The sequence below is a fragment of the Mugil cephalus genome, chromosome 8, assembly GCF_022458985.1.
Source record: "Mugil cephalus isolate CIBA_MC_2020 chromosome 8, CIBA_Mcephalus_1.1, whole genome shotgun sequence".
In the NCBI taxonomy this organism is placed as follows: Eukaryota; Metazoa; Chordata; class Actinopteri; order Mugiliformes; family Mugilidae; genus Mugil; species Mugil cephalus.
In genome coordinates, this window is record NC_061777.1 from 17,403,827 (window position 1) to 17,422,304 (window position 18,478).

General features: G+C 42.4%; 1 protein-coding gene across 1 annotated transcript in view; it reads left to right on the forward strand.

Annotated features, from left to right (window-relative positions):
- The window catches only part of LOC125011927 (phosphatidylethanolamine-binding protein 4), a 51,869-nt gene extending 34,872 nt beyond the window's left edge, over window positions 1-16,997 (forward strand). The window contains exons 5-7 of the mRNA XM_047591448.1: window positions 8,255-8,300; window positions 8,751-8,864; window positions 14,548-16,997. Coding sequence (XP_047447404.1) covers window positions 8,255-8,300; window positions 8,751-8,864; window positions 14,548-14,639 — 252 coding nt within the window. The 3' untranslated portion in view covers window positions 14,640-16,997. The remainder of the gene's footprint in view (window positions 1-8,254; window positions 8,301-8,750; window positions 8,865-14,547) is intronic.
- The last annotated feature ends 1,481 nt before the right edge of the window (window positions 16,998-18,478 follow it).

Genomic DNA, 18,478 nt, shown 5'->3' on the forward strand with positions numbered 1-18,478 from the left:
GCTTGGTGAGAAGGTGACAACTATTGGTGCCATTATTCGCAAGTGGAAGACCCATAAAAGGACCATCAACTGTCCTCGGTCTGGAGCTCCCCGCAAAATCTCGCCTCATGGAGTGAGGATGATGATGAGAAAGGTGAGGGAGCAGCCTAAAACAACACGGCAGGAGCTTGTTAATGATGTGGAAGCAGTTGGGACCTCCGTCACCAAGAAAACAGTTGGCAACACACTGCGCCGTTATGGATTGAACTCTTGCAGTGCCCGCAAGGTCCCCCTGCTCAAGAAGGCACATGTACAGGCCCGCCTTAAGTTTGCCAGTGAACATCTAAATGACTCAGAGAAGGCTTGGGAGAAAGTGCTGTGGTCTGACGAAACCAAAGTTGAGCTATTTGGCATTAACTCGACCCGCCGTGTTTGGATGATGAAAAAACGTGAGTATGACCCAAAGAACACCATACCCACGGTTAAGCATGGAGGTGGAAACATCATGTTTTGGGGCTGTTTTTCAGCAAAGGGTACAGGGCAACTTCACCGCATTATGGGGCCAATGAATGCAGCCAAGTACTGTAACATCTTGGACAAAAACCTTCTTTCCTCAGCAAGAACACTGAAGATGCCTCGTGGGTGGGTTTTCCAACATGACAATGACCCAAAACATACTGCCAGGACAACAAAGGAGTGGCTCAAGAAGAAGCATATTAAGGTCATGGAGTGGCCTAGTCAGTCTCCAGACCTTAACCCGATCGAAAACCTGTGGAGGGAGCTGAAGCTCCGAGTTTCCAAGAGGCAGCCAAGAAACTTGAAGGATTTAGACACTGTCTGTAAAGATGAATGGGCCAAAATCCCTCCTGCGCTGTGTGCAAACCTGGTGACCAACTACAAGAAACGTCTCATCGCTGTGCTTGCCAACAAAGGTTTCTCTACAAAGTACTGACTTGTGTTGTGCTTGGGGATCAAATACTTATTTCCCTTAATAAAATACATAACAATTTATAACTTTTAGATTGTGTGTTTTTTATGCATTTTCGACTGATATTCTGTCTATACCCATAACCAGTAAACAACCATAAAAACCAGAGTCTGATCATTTCTATGGAAGTGGGCAAACTTACAAATTCAGCAGGGGATCAAATACTTATTTCCCCCACTGTATGTCTCTTCAGTGTACATCTCTCAGGTACTCGTTGATAGGTTGGTTACTCATGATGCTCCTTGCTAATCTGAATGGTGTAGTTGTTTTAAAGGAGCCTCACAGACCAGCAATGAATCATGGAGGCATTTGCCCTGCCTTCTTTATCAACCCCAAAACCACAGCATCATTTCAACTTGTTTAAGTATGTCTGCCTACAGCCTCTGAAGAAATGCCCAAGTAGTCAATTTGGTTTTCTTAGGAAGAGTGACCCAATCACCATTACATGCCAGTAGTCCCAGGTCAGACCTCCCACTGTGAAAGCTGCGTGCCTGTTTTTTCCTCCCTCTTACGTCATAGCGTACATTGCACATAATGTTGCAGTTTGTTGATAACCTGAAGAATGGACTGGACAAACGCCCGATCCTTCAAAAGGCTGCTGATATAACAGCAGAATAAATCACTGTGTCCTGCACAGTGTCCGATATCTGCCGCCAAATCTCCTCTTCTCCTCAGATGCAGTGCGCTGGCATGACCATTATAAAAGTGTGGGAGATCACCATACAAACTGTATATAAACAGAATCGCACAGTCGCTGTTCACCTATGGGCTTCCATTAATGATCGTGTAACGTTTGATTAATAACCAAAACTTGTTTTTGAGCTGAAGTTTCTACAATGATACAGTCTGACAGGCCATTGATGGACAAAATCAGAACAGGCAGATACATCAGAGCGAAAAACACGGGTCGAGACAATAAAATCCCGGCTTGATGTCAAAGGGTCGTTCCTGGATTTTCACTCGATGTCAAAGGGGTTTAAGATATTTGGTTGCCATCAAAGAATGAAATAAGGAAAATGGCTGAAGGACACTAATCTTCTGCAAGCTCAGAATGACACTGCGCTTTAACCAAAAGGGTGGCAGTGAGTATGTGGCACGGGGCCTCGCAACTGGACAGGATTGCACAGTAACGACGCCTGGCAAAGTGACAAGCTGCTGGCTGGCTGTCAGTTTTTGCTAGGCATTGGTGTCCTGCGCAGATCAAGAATACTGGAATTATAGCCATGCCTTCACACTTGGTGGCCTGACAAAAAGGCCCACTTGTTGAGGACCATGTCATCGAGAGACACTATTAGAGAGAGCAGGAATATATGTCTGAATCATCCAGTATCAGTATCAAGGAAAATAGAAAGTGCAGAACACCTTTGTAACCAGACTTACTAGTAAGAAAACATCTTTCACAACTAGAGTTGGATTCGAACGCATGGCACAAGTTTGAACTTGCACTCATAGGTAATACTTTCACCACTACTGTAGATACCGACCATACTGTGGAAGACAACTATGTACGTAGGAGTAGCTTGACGTGACAACTTGACACGATAGATGTGATAAACCTGTCTAGGGTGTCCACAGCCTGAGTGTATGTTGGGACATGACAGAATGATAATGAAACCGTGAGTCACAATGTGTTCTCACTTAGTATGTAAGTTGCTAAGTAGTTTGTTTGTATATTGTTGCGTGGTTCTATTAAACTCACTCGTCATCAACAGCTATCAGGCCATGTGCTTTTTGCTTTATCTAGATAACAAAGTCCCATAGTTGAGCAGTGATGCAAATCTCTTTTCCACTTTGGAAAAAAAAAAAAAGCAGCATTTAACCTGTAAACCGTGAGGTTCCTTACGAGACACAGACTTTTAATTCACAATAACCCTGCAAATGAATGGGTTGATTACTGAGGCGAAGATGAGGAGGTAGTCATAAGCACTTGGCTTGAGTGGAATAGGCGAGGGGGGAGGGGTGGCAGTGGCGGTACAAGTCCAGCCTCAGAAATAGAGCTGTGAACACCATCTGTCATGCTCTCTCTCCCCGTCTGTTAGCCTGACTGCAAGTAAAAGAGAGAATGATGCTCTCAGAACTGCATTAGAAGGACGTGGGTGCTGATTGTCGTAGGTGTGGGTTTACAGGGTGTGCAAGGGAGGGGGAAGTGGTGGATATACACGGAGGTGCATGAGTAACTCTTGCTGACAAAGGGAAGCACTCACCCACACAGAGAAGGAGAAGGGTTGCTGGGCAAGTGGGTATTCCTGCTGAAACCGCACCCCTGCACCCACCCACCACCTCTTTGCGGACTCCTACCTATTGGCTCTTGTTAGAGGATTCCTAGCGGAAGTTATGTAGATACATTATACAAACACATTGCTCATCTTCTGCCCCAATGTTGAGAGGTGTTAGCAATCCGTGTATAATATTAAGTCAAATTTTTTGTGAGCTATTTCACTTTGATGACACATGAAGTCTATCCCTGAACCAGGATGATGTATAACAACAACTTACATATAATGTAAGTTACTGATTAAATTGCCATTGATACACTGATGCCTCACGTGTTACAGAATAAAAAAAAAATACTCCCAAGTTGTTTGAGCCATTGTATGGGTTAAAGTTTTTAGTCCAGATGAGCCGTGCTTCACCTGAAAGAGAGAGACAGATTATCTGCACTGAATATTGACTGGTTGTGTCAGGCTAATAAGTGACCCACAGAAACAAACCCTGCCGCATAGCTTTTTCTATATTTTCAGAATTATTCATTGCTCATGATGTGTAGGTTGTTCGGGATCCTTTTTGCCTTTGGTTGAGTCAGAGTGTGATATAGTCAATAAAACATGAAGACAAGCTATGCCACGATGAACAAGAGAAGGAGGCAGCTTGAACTGTCCATAACAACACAGCTGGACACATAAAGTTAGATGTGCCATCTAACTGGCTCCTAAAGTGAACAATGCGCAGACAAATGAAGAAAACAAGTAATGGATGATATATTTAATGTTCATGTTAGCATTTCCAGTTTGTATCTACCACACTGTTCTCTGTGAATACCCTCCATAGGCAGCTCAGAGACCAGGGTCAGCCATACAACAGATTGGACGGACTCTGTCTTTTGAAGGCAAAATCACAAGGGCATATTTCTTGTTGAAGAGTCTTGAACTTGGGCTCTCGATCTGAAAGGTGGTGCCCTTGCGGTCATGATTACATCAATAAACACAAGATAGTTTACCATACGTAGTTCAACTGATCTATTTTGCTAATGGAAATTACATTTATCTTTGATCTGAAAGAAGAAGGTCAACCTCAGAGATGTACAAGGACTAGCTCTGCCCAGTTCAGGTGTTAAAATTCCTCCTGTTTGTTGTGAACTCATTCTCAGTCTCTTGTTGTACGTGTTGTGTCAGTGTTGTCTCCATTTAAAAGATTTAAACTCTCTTATGCTTCAGCATAAATCGTGTTGACGCATTCAGTTTTTATCTCTCTGTCAGTTGCTGCTGCTCCCACACTGTTCAGAGTGTGATTCACCATCGCAGCCACAAGAATGGGTATTCCCCTAGTATGAGGACGCAAGGCGTAGTTACATTTAGTTTCACTAAACAACGCTCGAGTAACTCTTGCATTAACCCACTCTGGGTAATTTATGCCGTGCTATTTTTATTTAATTAGCATGTGAAAGAAATGGCTTGACTTGACCCTTAATAAATTTAATATTGATACATTAATACACTGGCAGACTTTGTAGTGCTGAAATAACATACCACTTTAACAAATGTGCGGCAGAAAATGTTCATAATACAGTATGTCATGTGTAGTCATAATGATTTAGAGTGCGTGTATTCAAATAAATACTTCTGTGTTGTAAGCATGTGTGCAGCAGTATAAATGCTGTGTAAAATGATTCAACATGTGTACAGAACAATCCAAAATGTGAATTATGCTCACAAAATAAGGTTGTAAAATACTGTAACTATATACTATAGAGTCCAGTGGGTGATGGTGTGATGTAGGTGTCATATTGGTGAACACATATGATTATACATGTAATGCCCAGATGAGAAAATATTTACAGAGAAACCGTTACCTTGTGCTTCTCTGTAGACTTTCAGCCGCTCCAATGACATAACCAACAGACTAACAGTTGAAACACTGACACCACAGCTGCAAGTACTCTGTTTCTACTGTAGCTTTCTAGTAAAGATGCTCATTTTAATGTTCTGCAGTTCCTCTACTACGCATTTCAAATTAAGCATGGTCATTATAGAGAAAGCTTTTGTCATTAGGTCTCTGTGGTAATTGTTTTGTTTCAGATTTGGTCTGGGAGTTAATGTGTGGTACAAACTGCTGTTTTCTCTGGAACCCGTATAATGTAATTTTTATCTTCAGCTCAAGGTCAAGAAAGATAATCCCAAAATACAGAACATAGATATTATTTTATTTATTTACTGCTTGTCCTCTGGTGGGTCGCAGGGGACTGGAGCCTATCCCAGCCATCATTGGGCAAGAGGCGTGGTACACCCTGGACAGGTCGGCAGTCTATCAGACGGCCGACAGAGAGACAGACCCAGCTACGGCTAATTTAGAACCACAGATGAACCTAACGAGCATCTCTTTTGGCGGTGGGAAGAAGCCAGAGTCCCCAGAGAGACCCCACGCAGACACAGGGAGAAAATGCACAGAACGGCCCCAGTCGGCCGATGGATTCAAACTCACAGCATCAGCATCACTGCTAACCATCACACCACTGTGTCACCCAGAACATAGATATCGCATGATAAAAACACTGTAAATTCCCTTTGTATATGCCACATATGTAATATTAATACACTCTATACGTATATTACAAAGGTGAATTAAGTATGAGGAAACAGCACATCTATTTCACATTAGTTTTTTATTCAATCCTTGGCCATTTAACTGTATTTAAACTTCCTTTTATCCGTCATGTATTAATCTTTAGTCTTTTCTCATCATATCTATCAGTCTGTCATTATTTTTTCTAGGTGCTCTATTCATTCATTCGTTCATTGTTATGAAGTCTCGGAGAATCATTCTAGCTATAGAACTTATTAATGCGCCACACCACTTCCATTTCACATTTCAGCGAGGACAACCTACAATTATGGTGGATTATCTCAGTCCAAAAAAAAAAGTTTATTTCTAAATATTTCAAAAATACAAAGCTGCTCATACTAATACCTATACTTTAAGTTGTACCTTTCTCAATAAACACAATTAACACAGCAAGTGGCTGCCAATCATTTAGCGGTCAGAACTCTTCATACTCGGTGTCACACCCCCACTGAAAGGTCCCGGAGGGAGGCCGCCCACCATGTGAGAATGTCCTGTAGATTAGTGTGAGTGAGTCTGTCAGCCCCTAGTGAACGTTAAGAGTCAGTGACCTCGACGCTGCACTGCCCTGTCGCCGCTACTGCGATACCAGCCCTTATCTGGAATAGATAAACCATCATAAGCACCGAGACGTTCTGCATTATAATGACTTGTCTGTTATTATTTGGCTGGATTTCAATATTGTATTCATTTGTTGATGTTTGTACCCAATGTATAATAATGAAATTAAAAGGGCAAGAGGTGCCGTGGAGAATGAGCGAGGACCGTGCATTAAGATGTGGGAAAATGTTGCACGCTCAAATGTTGACTACCTGTTGCTATGGCAATGGGTTTGGATCCTGCAGGCTGCAGGACTCTTGCTATTTCTAAATAAAGCATGTTTTCTCACTGATCTGTGGATGAAGATACCCACAGTTGAAACTAATGTTCTGAATTTTATCAGTCGGTGTAAACAGTCCAATACTTACTGCTAAACATCCTGAGGAGCAGTTACATGATAGAAAAGATGATGCGCAGCAAAGAACACATTCTTTACTTACTACTCACTACTTTACTTACACTGGTAGATAAACCTGATATTAATTAATGTATTATTACATAGTTATAGGTACATCTCAGTCATTTATTTGCATTATTGCATTATCATTTTACTTGGCACCACTATATGTACCATGATCATCCCAGAACACCATTTCATCATCTGCCAGGTTACAGCCGCAGCATTAAACAAACAGGCATGTGTATTCACTGGAAATCAAAATACGTCTTTCCTCGTACATAAGGTATTTAAAGATATTAACTGGGTTATCGAATTATAGGGACCAAGATGTCTTTCCAACTGTGCAATGTGTCTGTTCACTTAAAAAAAAAAGAAAAGAAAAAAGAAAGAGCATAGCTGGTGAAAACACTCACCATTTATGATAAGAAATGTGGTAGCTGTTTGTACTATGCTCTTATTTGGTAACACACTTAATCTGTCTGGCCTGTTTCAGCTCATGTTTCATCTGGTTCTATCTTTAAGCAAACTGTAATTTCTGCTTAAAGATCAGAGGTGAGGAGGAAAAAAGTCCCTTGTTCCACTTGTCTTCCGCCCTCGTTTGCTGTCTAGTAACACAGTACCTCTGTCACCCTGTGGGGGGAGCCTGTGTGTGGAGAAAGGAGGACAGAAACACGTAGGTGCTGAGAGCACATACTCTGTCTGTGATGGGGACTTCCATGCTTACCTCAAGTGGGTTTTGGGCCATTTCACAGACAACATATTTAGTCTTTTTTCCTCCCACTCAAGGACGCAGTCGTCTTGCCGTAAATAGCCAAGTATATTAAACAAACATGCCTGTGTGCAATTTGCTGTGTGTGCTTCCTGGGGACGAGGGAGTTTAACCTAACAAATATACAGCAGACGATACTTATATCTGTGCTTTCCATCGGGTTACGTGATGTCTGTTTCTAGGCAACAGAAAGTTAACATACAATTAATAATATGGGAAACTGGAAATCCTCTGAGCAGTTTAATTTGCCTGAGAACTGTCTTTTGTCTGGAAATTGTCTCTCGTCTCCTGATATTAATATAAAAAGATTGCCATATGTGTTTAACTTTGATCAATTGTAAGGTTAAATAAACAAATCATTTTCTTTTCCCCATTCTTTTTCATCTCCTAAATTCCAGTGTTTATTGAATCTATACTTACTAATATCTCTTGCTCAATTGGCTGTTGTCGATTACAACAAAAAAAATATAATGTACTTTAGAATTGAGAGGACTCTCCTGTCTGTCTTTGATTATAGTCACTACTGTTGGTCTAGCAATGTAATGGCCCTTTGTGTCACCTCTTGTCATTTTTATTGTAGCTTGTATAGTTTTATGACTGTTTTTTATTCATTTATTTTGGCCTAAGCTTACCTCACTGTAATTTATTATTTTCCTAACGTACTGTGTTTCTGAATTTCCAGAGCCAAGCACTCAAGGAAGGAAAAATACAAGGAAAGACCCTCACTGGTAAGAACCAGTTTTACGTGTCAGTTTATTTGTTGTGTAAGCTTTAGAGTGCAATAAAGAATCTGTTATTAGTTTGGGCTATTGCACAATTCCTAATTATTTATTTTATTAACACACATTATTATTGCTTATTTGTATTTTTTACGTTGCACCTTAATTACTTCTTTTTCCTTCTACATCCCACTTATAAGGGGCTTAATGAGTCCGACAGTACTTGATCAAACTAACACTTTCCACTGTGAAGTTGGGTATGTTTACTGTCTTGGGTTGTTGGTGATGATTAAAGAAGATTGATCTGCTTAATATGCACGGCCTAAAGTGACTGAAGATGTTACAGATCTGAAACCACCACTGGTTTAGTGCAGTGTAAATAAAAATATGCCATGATATCGGTCAGCACACAGCGCTCGCCTGATTCCTATGCTTTGTTTGTTTTTCTTTTCCATTCAGAGTACTATCCACCGGGTCCGCCACTGAAGACAGGTTTCCACCGCTACCAGTTCATGTTGTTCGAGCAGCATCCAGATGCTTCATTGTCGCTCAGCCAGCAGGAGGAGCCTCGGGGTAATGACTCCACTCGCCAGCATCTTCCGTTTGCAACACTGCTGGTCACTGCAGCATCATCTATCATGTGCCAACAGTGGCCAGCGATGCTGCCAACAGTTGGTTGTTGAGTCAGCAACACAAAGTGTACGGCTTGACACTGCAACTCAACATCTCCCCTCAAATTAACCACCTTACAAGATTTTGTGGTTTCAGATCAGATTTTGTGTTTCCACGTTAGATTTGAGCGAATGTGTCGGCCTCTGATTTATTATTATGGATCGCGTCATAGTCTTCAAGTCCAGGTTTGACTGTGACGTTTCACGTGGATATATGTCATATTTATTTATAGTTTACAATTATGTTTTATTCAAAGCATTTGCTTTAGGTAGATAATTTTCTCTAAGTGCCTGAACTTAACAAGGAAAATGTTAATGAGGTTAGTGACTGAGTCGACTGCAGTTTTACTGCCTGCAGGGTCAAGATAAGTATTACTGGCTCCCACGCACACCTGCACAAGTCTGCCTGACCACGTCTCGTCATCCACACCGGTGCTCATGCGCTGCCGGTGTAGTTGATTGCTGTTGGTATTTATTGTCATCATATCTTTGTGTGTGTGCGTCGACCTCAGAAGTCAATCTTCTTTGTCTTGCAGAGTTTTTGTTTTCTTCGTTCTTTGGGTTTTCTTACTTTTCCATCCCCTGAAGTCTGTGGGAAGGTGGGCAACAGCGCTTGGGTGCAGAGCACAGCACCTCACGGGAGGCGTGTCTGTCTGTCGGTTCTACTTGGGTCGCAGCGAGTGATTTGAGGGGAGATCAGGGCGGTCTTAGACTTCAAGAGCCGCGGCCCTGAATGAGTGGAGCTGCCAGTCTCTGATGTTTGGAGCTTTGACGGCTTTGTCAGCAAACAATCCAGGCACATTAGACTGAGCTCTGTTTGATGTTGAAACCTCTCGAAAAGAAATGTCAGAAGAAATGTGGTGTTTGACGTATCCGACTCACATTTGGGGGATGCTGAGATGAACTCTTATCACACTGTTAGGTTATTCACTATGTCACAGCTTGTTAAGATGAAGAACTTATAGCATGAATAATAGCTCGCTGTTTTGAATATTTTAATATATTTTTGTGCAAAATAAACTGAAGCACACTCATTTTCTGCGACTCGCTCCAAAACAGTAGTTGCCCCCACTTTATGAGGCAATTGAACTGAGTAGACCCACCCATCCTTAATCAGCTGGATGAGTCTAACTCCGGTTGTATCACTTCCTCTCCCCTTTAAACTGTTCTCTTTATTCAAGGGAAATGAAATTAAAAAAAATCGCTCTTCGATAATCAAATGTTTCATTTGATGGGTCAGTTCTGGGCAGAATAACTGTCTTGATGGTAATGGATGCTGCGAAACAGACAAAGAATACAAATCTGGTGTTTGATTTTATCGTTGTTTGTATTGTTGTTTGGCTGAATTTAGTGTTGTACCTGCTGCATTATTATTAATATTGTTGGCCTCCACTTGGCCAAGAGCACGGTATTCCTGCACAGGCAAGTGGAACAGAGGGAATCCCATGCCTCCCCACCTCCTCCGTTAAGTATGTTCACTTATTAGCGTCTGTCCTCCCTCCATGTGGTATGACACAGAGAGCATTTATCATAGCCCATGACATTAATTGATGTGATTTGCAAAGGGAGAGCATTTAGTCGTGGGTGGAAGACTCCTAATGATCGTTTTCCACTTCCAGTAGCGCAGCCATTGACTCAATTTTATCTCAAATTTGTTGTCTTTTTTCTTTTCATCTCTGACCATCACTTAAGTAATAAAGAGGGTGAACAATTAGAGGTGGAGCAGGGCTGTTGTGGGGAACCGTGGGAGTCTGCTGTGCCTCCTGTGTTAAGGTTATGAATGTGGGTCAGCGAACTGATGGAGACAGCTGGTTTATTACACAAGGATCTACAGGGGGGCTGCGCTCTTGGCACCGGGCACAGGGGCGTGATCGTAGGGAATCCCCATTGCTCTGGCTCAGGAAGGCTGTCCCTGACTGGAGGCTGCCCCTGTGCCAGGGTGGGGGGGCAGGCGTGGGCGCTCAGGCCCTCGTGATACTTGTCAGCCACTTGGCAAGCCCTTAATATGTCCTGCTACTGTTTAGTGCCGACGAGTCAGTTTGTCATGGGAAACAGTGTTACAATGCCGGGAGGAAAACCCTGAGGCCTTGACAGAGGCCATCTAGTGTTGTTTCAGCCTACACGTTAGTTTGCACATACAGCGTTCACACATCCTACCCTCTGTCTCAAGCCTTGATCCTCAGCAGCTACTGTAGACTGCTCCGAAGCACAAACTGTGATGTGCACAAGACAAACACGATCAGAATTATTGGCTGAAACTCGGACCAAAATCCTAATTTTTGGCTATTATATATTGTTCATTTCTCTTTTCTGGGATACATTGCAAGGGGAAGGATGTATGTGACGATCATGTGTGAATGAATGGATCACAGCGGAGTTAGCTGCTGGATTGTACACGTTGCTCATCTTGCCTCCTAGAGCCCCTACTGCCAGCTCAGCACACTCCACAGTAATTGAAGCCATTTGCAATGTTGCAGTGTGGTAATGGGCAGATCCATGTCTACCACCCACCCACAGCCTCTACCATTAATCAGAGCTGCGTGGAGTCAAGAGAGCCAGGATTTGGTTGCTACAGCAGGCCTGAGTTTCAGCCAGGAGTCGGCTGCCTTAAAGGAACACTTTGACGTTTTGAAATTTGGCTGGCTGCGTACGTGTGCGTGCGCATGTGTGTGTGCGCGCGTGTGTTGTTGTGTTTTCATAGAGATTTGATAGGTTCAGGCTAAAAGTTTCTGGAGTTTTTCCTTAACTTCCCTCATCCATAAATAGCTTTAAAGGATTAATCATATCCAGCTGAAATCAATACTTTAACTAAAGCTGCCTGTGAGAAATACCATGTAGATAATTAACCGATTGGTCAGTTGACGGGAACCAGCTATTCGGATCACTTATTTACATTATTTATCAAACAAATGGCAGTTTCCAGCATGACATAGTGTTGCTTTTTTCCCTCTGTTTTATATATTTATATAAAACATATGTATGTATTAGAGTATTTTTCAGGTTTGCAGTGTTAGCTGAATGAATAGAACTGACTATTCTTACAAAGTAGGAAATATTAGAGACAGGTAATTGTTAGCGTTGAAAGTAACTGCTACCCTTATCAATGCGTCCTTGAGATGCTACGTGTTCTTGTAATTCATCAGGACAAGCAGACATCTAAGAATGTATGTTACATTGCTTGTTGACAGTGGCCTGTGACCCGACCTTGACCTGTCCAAAGCAGGATCTGTCCTGCTGGAGCGTCTCTGAGTGGGACAAGTGTTCTGTGGCTGACCCCTGACCTCTGACAGCCACAAAGAATTCCCCTTCACAAGGGACATAATGTTTACATTTGGTGTTATTATTATTACTTTGAATCTAATGTGAAGCCACTACCCTGATGTGGCTCCTCTGACTCTGCTGCAATGAACAGGATCTCTTGGTTTTGAGTATTTTCTGAGGCGCTCTAAGAGGTTTAACAGGGACGCCGCCCACACCCCTAAATGTAGCAGTTCTGTGTCACCTCACAGCGGTCCTGATCTTCCTGCCATACCCAGACAGAGAAGCAAGGTGGAAAACAAAAGGAGAGGCAGGAAGACTTTAACATTGCCCTCAGGTTCCACACTATCTGTCCTTTCCATGAGCAGGCAGATGGGAGAGGCGGAAACATGTCTCTGCACTACAAACAGACACCAGCCTATTTTAAGGTCACTTGTAAGTCTAGGCATTTGCCGGGTACCAGCCAATCCTATAGCTCCTGATATTGAGAATCTGCCTCATTTTGGATCGTGCCCAATTATTGCACAGCTTTAGACGGGATTATGCGTGCAAAGCCTTACAAGCGGCGCCCGATTTTGACTCCGTTTGATCGTTATTCTACAATACAACGATCTTCAGTACGGCATTTCCCCGTTAGATGAAACGTTACATTCTCCCCATGTCAAAAGGGAAAGAGAAAGTTTGAGGGTTTTCGCTCGACTGTCAAATGAGTCACATCTGCCACATGACTCGTCAACTGTATCCTCATATTCAGAGTAAAGTTTGTCCCCTCGCTGCCTCACCCCTCAGCTTTCCTTAAAGTGGTACCTCGAAGGGGTGAAAGACCTTGTTCTGGACATTGAGGGGAGTTTGGAGATCTGCAGAGGCGGTGCATTATTTGCCGCCGAAGCACAGGCCAGAGGGGCCACTGAGGCCGTGCCCTATCATACAGACAGGTCACTTGACTCCATTGCCCTCACTCGATTATCAGAAGCCTTTCTGCCGGCAATCTTCATTCGCAACGATGGGACCTGGCTAGATTCAGGTACTCATCTGCTCATCTACCAGTTATTATTCATCCTTCCCCAGCTGGGGCTCAGAACTCGACCTGAACTCAAGGCGAAGACAGACACGTTGCTTTATCGGTCCCACAAACTAAACATGTAGGGAGGATCAGGAAACAGTAGTAAGAGTAGTAATTCGAGGGTGGTGTCATTATTATTTTTAAAGCCCTTTGAGATTTTAAAGCACTAAATAAAGAAAAATATCGTTTTGCCTGAGAATGTAAATGAATGCTTCTTCTTTGGTTTTGTATTGATTGATCAGAGGTGAATGTGCATGAGGTATGTGAACGCATAGTGCGCTTCTGCTCCCATACCTTCTCAAAGGTGCGGAGGATACAAAATGTGGCTCGCTGATGGCAAAAACAGCCAGAGTGTAAAGCAGCTGCATTAAGAGGTCAGAAGCAGTAATTTTACTCGCCAGGCATTGTCAGATTTGACCCCTGACTGTGAGTCCATTCTCTCCACAGAATTGGACCATTTCAATAGTTGGCTTTCTTTTCAAAAGATTAACTTTCCAATGCGATTCTCAAGCAGCTGTTAATGTAATTACTCCACATACGGAAATACCAGAATGTCAGTGATTCCCTGGATTACAGAGCAAAGCAAAGCGGCAACGCATTGTCTTACAAACAGATGAAGATGCAGACAGACACTCTTTCTTTCTAGGATATGTTGAAGATTGCAAGTTTAAAGCATGCAGGGTTTCTTTCCTTGGAATCATAATTGTGAAGTTGTCTTTTTTTTTTTCAATTTTTTTTTCTTTTTTTTTTGGAGGGGAAGCTGCAGGGATTCAGCGGTTGTCAAAATCTAAGAAGTGATATTGTCATACCAGCCGGATGGCCGTCTGGTGTTTGTTTAAAAGGGGAGGGAAGAAAAAACAGTCCAGGCGATTGAATCATATCTTCTTGCCAATACGTCCTTGCGTTCCCACCTCCATCATTACAGCAACATGTTTTATTTTCAGCAGTGCTGTTCTCAGTGACTCACATCCCAGAGCCATGTGCTGCTCAGTTAGGCCTCAGATCCCTTAAACACAGACCGAGCGGTCATAAGAAATGCTCTTGTAATGCACCAGAGACCGTTCTCCGAATCTACCACATTTATTTAGGACAGTGCTAAAATATGTCCGGTAAACTTGTGGGATTTAAGGGCTTTATGTTATTTTAATCTATCCAAAAAGAACAGTCTTGTATCCAACTGAAAACAAACATTGACTTATAGCAAGCTTTCCCTCCGTAAATCTGTAATAACTAATAAATGTCTTTGTTTGTGTGTCTCCCACAGCTAAATGGAGTCTTCAGGGTTTCATCACGAAGTTTGCCCTGGGTAAGCCTGTGGCCGAACTGCAGTTTCTCACCCAGAACTACAAAGACTGAGGGATGCTCACATGCCTGAAATGGAAGAAGAATATGTTTGAAAATATACATAATCATATGTAATCAAATATAATTTCTTACCACTTTTACTGTTTACCTTCTTTCTCTGTATTAAACAGCACAAATTCTTCAAAGCTTGCAACAGTCAGCCCCCTTTGCATCTATCTTATCATTACGTTAGAGAGAGATTTCCTCTTTTTGTTACACCAGCTGCTGGGTTTTGATGTTGCCCTGTATCTGTGTCACGTGGTCCGGAGCGAAGGATTTGGGAGATAGAGTTCGTTTTCGCTGGGGGATTTCTTATTAGTTTCCGAACACTGTCGACGAGAGAAGGAAGACGGCCTGATATCACAGCTCAGTGTGGAAAGAGTTGATTCTAATTCAGGGGCGGAAACACGTCAGGGCCAAAAAAAAGGAAGTGGGAGGTGAAACTGAGACCGCAACACAGCCGGATGCCACAGTGGAACTTAACCAAAATACTCCACAGAGTGACAGGACAGGGGGAGGGGCTGCAGGGCCTGTCATGCTCTGAGTGAAGGGAACTTGCTGTTTGTGTAATTGTTTATCATATTTCCATTGACCACTCTCACCCCAACTGGAAACATTGAGTTACTTTCAGGTCCTTGACTGATTTTCGAAAGTTAAACGGCTCTGTCTAAATTTGTCCTTGAGTGTAACTTTGAGACAGTGAACCCATTTTGAACTTTGAACATCTGCATGAGAGCCTCACCTGGCAGGTCTGTAGAGGATGGTGTGGATAAACTTTTCAACCCTTTCACAGTGAGATACTTTTCAGACTTGACTGGTCTTTGTAGAGGGTGGGTCAGAGTACCCCCCATGAGGAATATTGGTTTCTAACCAGTAACTGTCCTCTGGGAGTGGCTCGTATCAATACCCCAGATGTCTGAAAAAGGCCGGATTTACATGAATGACTTTGATGTTCTGATGATCAATCTTTACTTGGTGGTTTCATTGACCCTAATTTGGTGTCTCATCAGTGGGCTAGGCAGGAGTAGGTAATGGAAGTTTTGTTCCTTTGGTGGTTAAGCCAGCCTTGGTAAACCCCTATGTGCCCCCTCAATGAACTCTGGGAGATCATTGATCAGATTGTCCTGCATTTGCTTTGTTTGCCTCCCTGACTTAACAGTCAAAGCAGACGAGTCCACAAACAAAACAACCAAAACAATGCGCGTTAGCACAGAGCTACTCAGAGAATCCAGTGCTTTTGAACAAATGCTAAGTATCCGTCAGTTGGAATATTGCACTTGACCTTGATTTATCCATCTTATTTGACTTATGAAATCACATTTTTAACAATTGGCAAGTGGAGTATAATTCCACACTCATTGTGGAGCATGCCAAGTGGGAGAGCATTCTTCCAAAAACCACCTACTTGAATCCATCAGTACGCCACTGAAATGCCAAGGTTTGTACTTCCAAATACACTGTGCATTTTTTTTCTCCTTTATATCTCGTAGATATCCTGCCAAAACAGCTGGGCTTTGCCACTCAGCTTCCTTGAATGTGTTTATTTTTACTCTAAATGTCAGGAGAGTTGAAATATTATGATTAAGAAAAACTGACAGCTGTAGTTCAGCACTGCACTGCATATTGCTTTCTCTGAAAAAATAGCTCTTTCACATCCCCTGACGATATGGAAAAGGCATTTAATACTTTCTTAATGTATTCAAACTTACATTCATTAAAGGGAATTTGTATAATCAATCGCCTAACCGGCTCTAAGTGATCTAATATGCATGGTGACTCGAGCCTCTGTGCTTCTTGCCTCTTTGCCGATGAAGAAGTGCGGGAGATTTGATGCACACTGGTGAATCCTGGCAGGCTATCACTTGTCTTCAACAGTGGCACGACGTATTCGAGCGTGACATCTGTTCAGTGCGTGTCGATTACATGAAACGGCTGACCACTTTGTACGTGTATTTGTTTTGCTGCTGATCCCAACAGACTGGTACTGTCCTACAAATATATCTGCGGCAGTGCAGTGCCGTTCAGTCTGAGCGTTGCCTTACGACCGTGGTTCACATGAATATCCAAATTTTCAGGCCCTTTTGAGCCCTTGTCTACATTCACCGACAACAAAATTCCAAAAAGCACCTTTTGACCCCTAAAGATTTTTGCTAAGGTATACAGTATGCGCTGACAGTGAGCTAATAGTAATTTAAATGAAATGCTTTTACAGATGATATCATGAAAACAGATTATTTGCTTCTTAGAAAATGTGTATTTTTTTTTATAAGCTTGTCCTGTTTAAAGAATGTCATTTAAACTTAAACATAATTTGCGATGTGTCAGATACTATGCACTAAATAAAGTGAATGTGATTCTGGCCCACCTCAACATGTGTCTGTCAGTGTTTTAAATAGACTCCTTTAGGGATAAAAGGTCTTCAACAGTGTTGGACCAGACCAATGTTCTGGTAATCACATTTTATTCTCATGTCTCGTTAGTTATTCAGGATGTAGTCAACACAACAGAGGAGGCAACTGCTTTAGAAGCGTAATAAAGGTGCTGCTGGTGTAACTGAAGATGCTTTATCTTTCCAGTGCCCTCACTAACATCAAGGAACATAAATTTAAGCCTTCCCCATGAAGCTTGGAAAAAACTAAACTAATTTGACTATATAGCCAAAGCTCCTGGGACAGTTTCCACTGTGCTTTAAAAAAAGCCTGTGCTTCCATGGAATCCCTGTATGCAAAAGAGCCAGGACACTGCAGTCAAACAGATCTAACGCCACAAGCCATTGATAAACACTACAGGCCTGACACCACGTGACCCAGCTCAGTCGAGGAAATAAGCCCGCGACAGGTAGGTGTTCCAGCTGGACTGGCCAATTTTCCAACCACAGAGCCGCACAAACACTTCCCCCAAGGAAAGACACTGCACTACAGTAAATCCTCCACCACACCTGAGGGGATTCTCTCATTGGTTTGCATCCAGAAAGCGTGACAGTTAGGCAGTGTTTTCCATGGGTCTCCCACAGCACCAACATGCACAAACTATAAATAACAGGAGCAGCACGCAATATAATGTATTCTTATACAAAAACCCCCGTAACCTTTACAAGCATATAGTGAAATATGGTTCATGTATACTGAATTGTCATAGCGACCTGCGTCGCATTATACCTTTTGTCATTTAGTCAATCCAATTATCTCTAATAGATCCACTGGTTTGCTTAATTATACGCTTAAGAATAGAACAGACTTTATTGTTTGCACAGGTACGTGAAAGTAAAGGTAAAGTAAGTTCCCTGAGTCATCTTTATATGTGTGTATGTATGTATATATGTATGTATGTGTGTGTGTGTGTGTATATATATATATATATATATATGTGTAATGAAAACGAATACAAAGAACAAAATTAAGGCCTAATAGCTGCACATAAGCAGACAGTTTCAACTCTGATCAGCATAAGCATAAAACAAAGGATTTTTTTTTTTTTAACTCGTGATGACATTTGACCAGGACCGATGTACAAAATGTGTGTAGGGAATGAGTCAGTGTGAGGTAACTGATGAGGCCAAAATAGACAATCTATCTTTGGCTCGGTCGTAAGCGTGTTGAATGAAGACTGTTAGGATCTACAGTGTTTATTTTGCTGGTTGATGGTACAGGGACAGGTACTGGGCATCCTGAGAGCATGCCCAGTACCAGCCCACTAGTATGACGGACGCACATAAAACACTCACAGACAAGCACATGGAGGACTTGCCTGTGAAAAAGAGACACACCGGATCACTGGCTGCTGCGTTTGAGTAAGCCCCCTAAACACCGAGCATGATTCAGACTAATTCTCCCACACACTCTGTTTACACT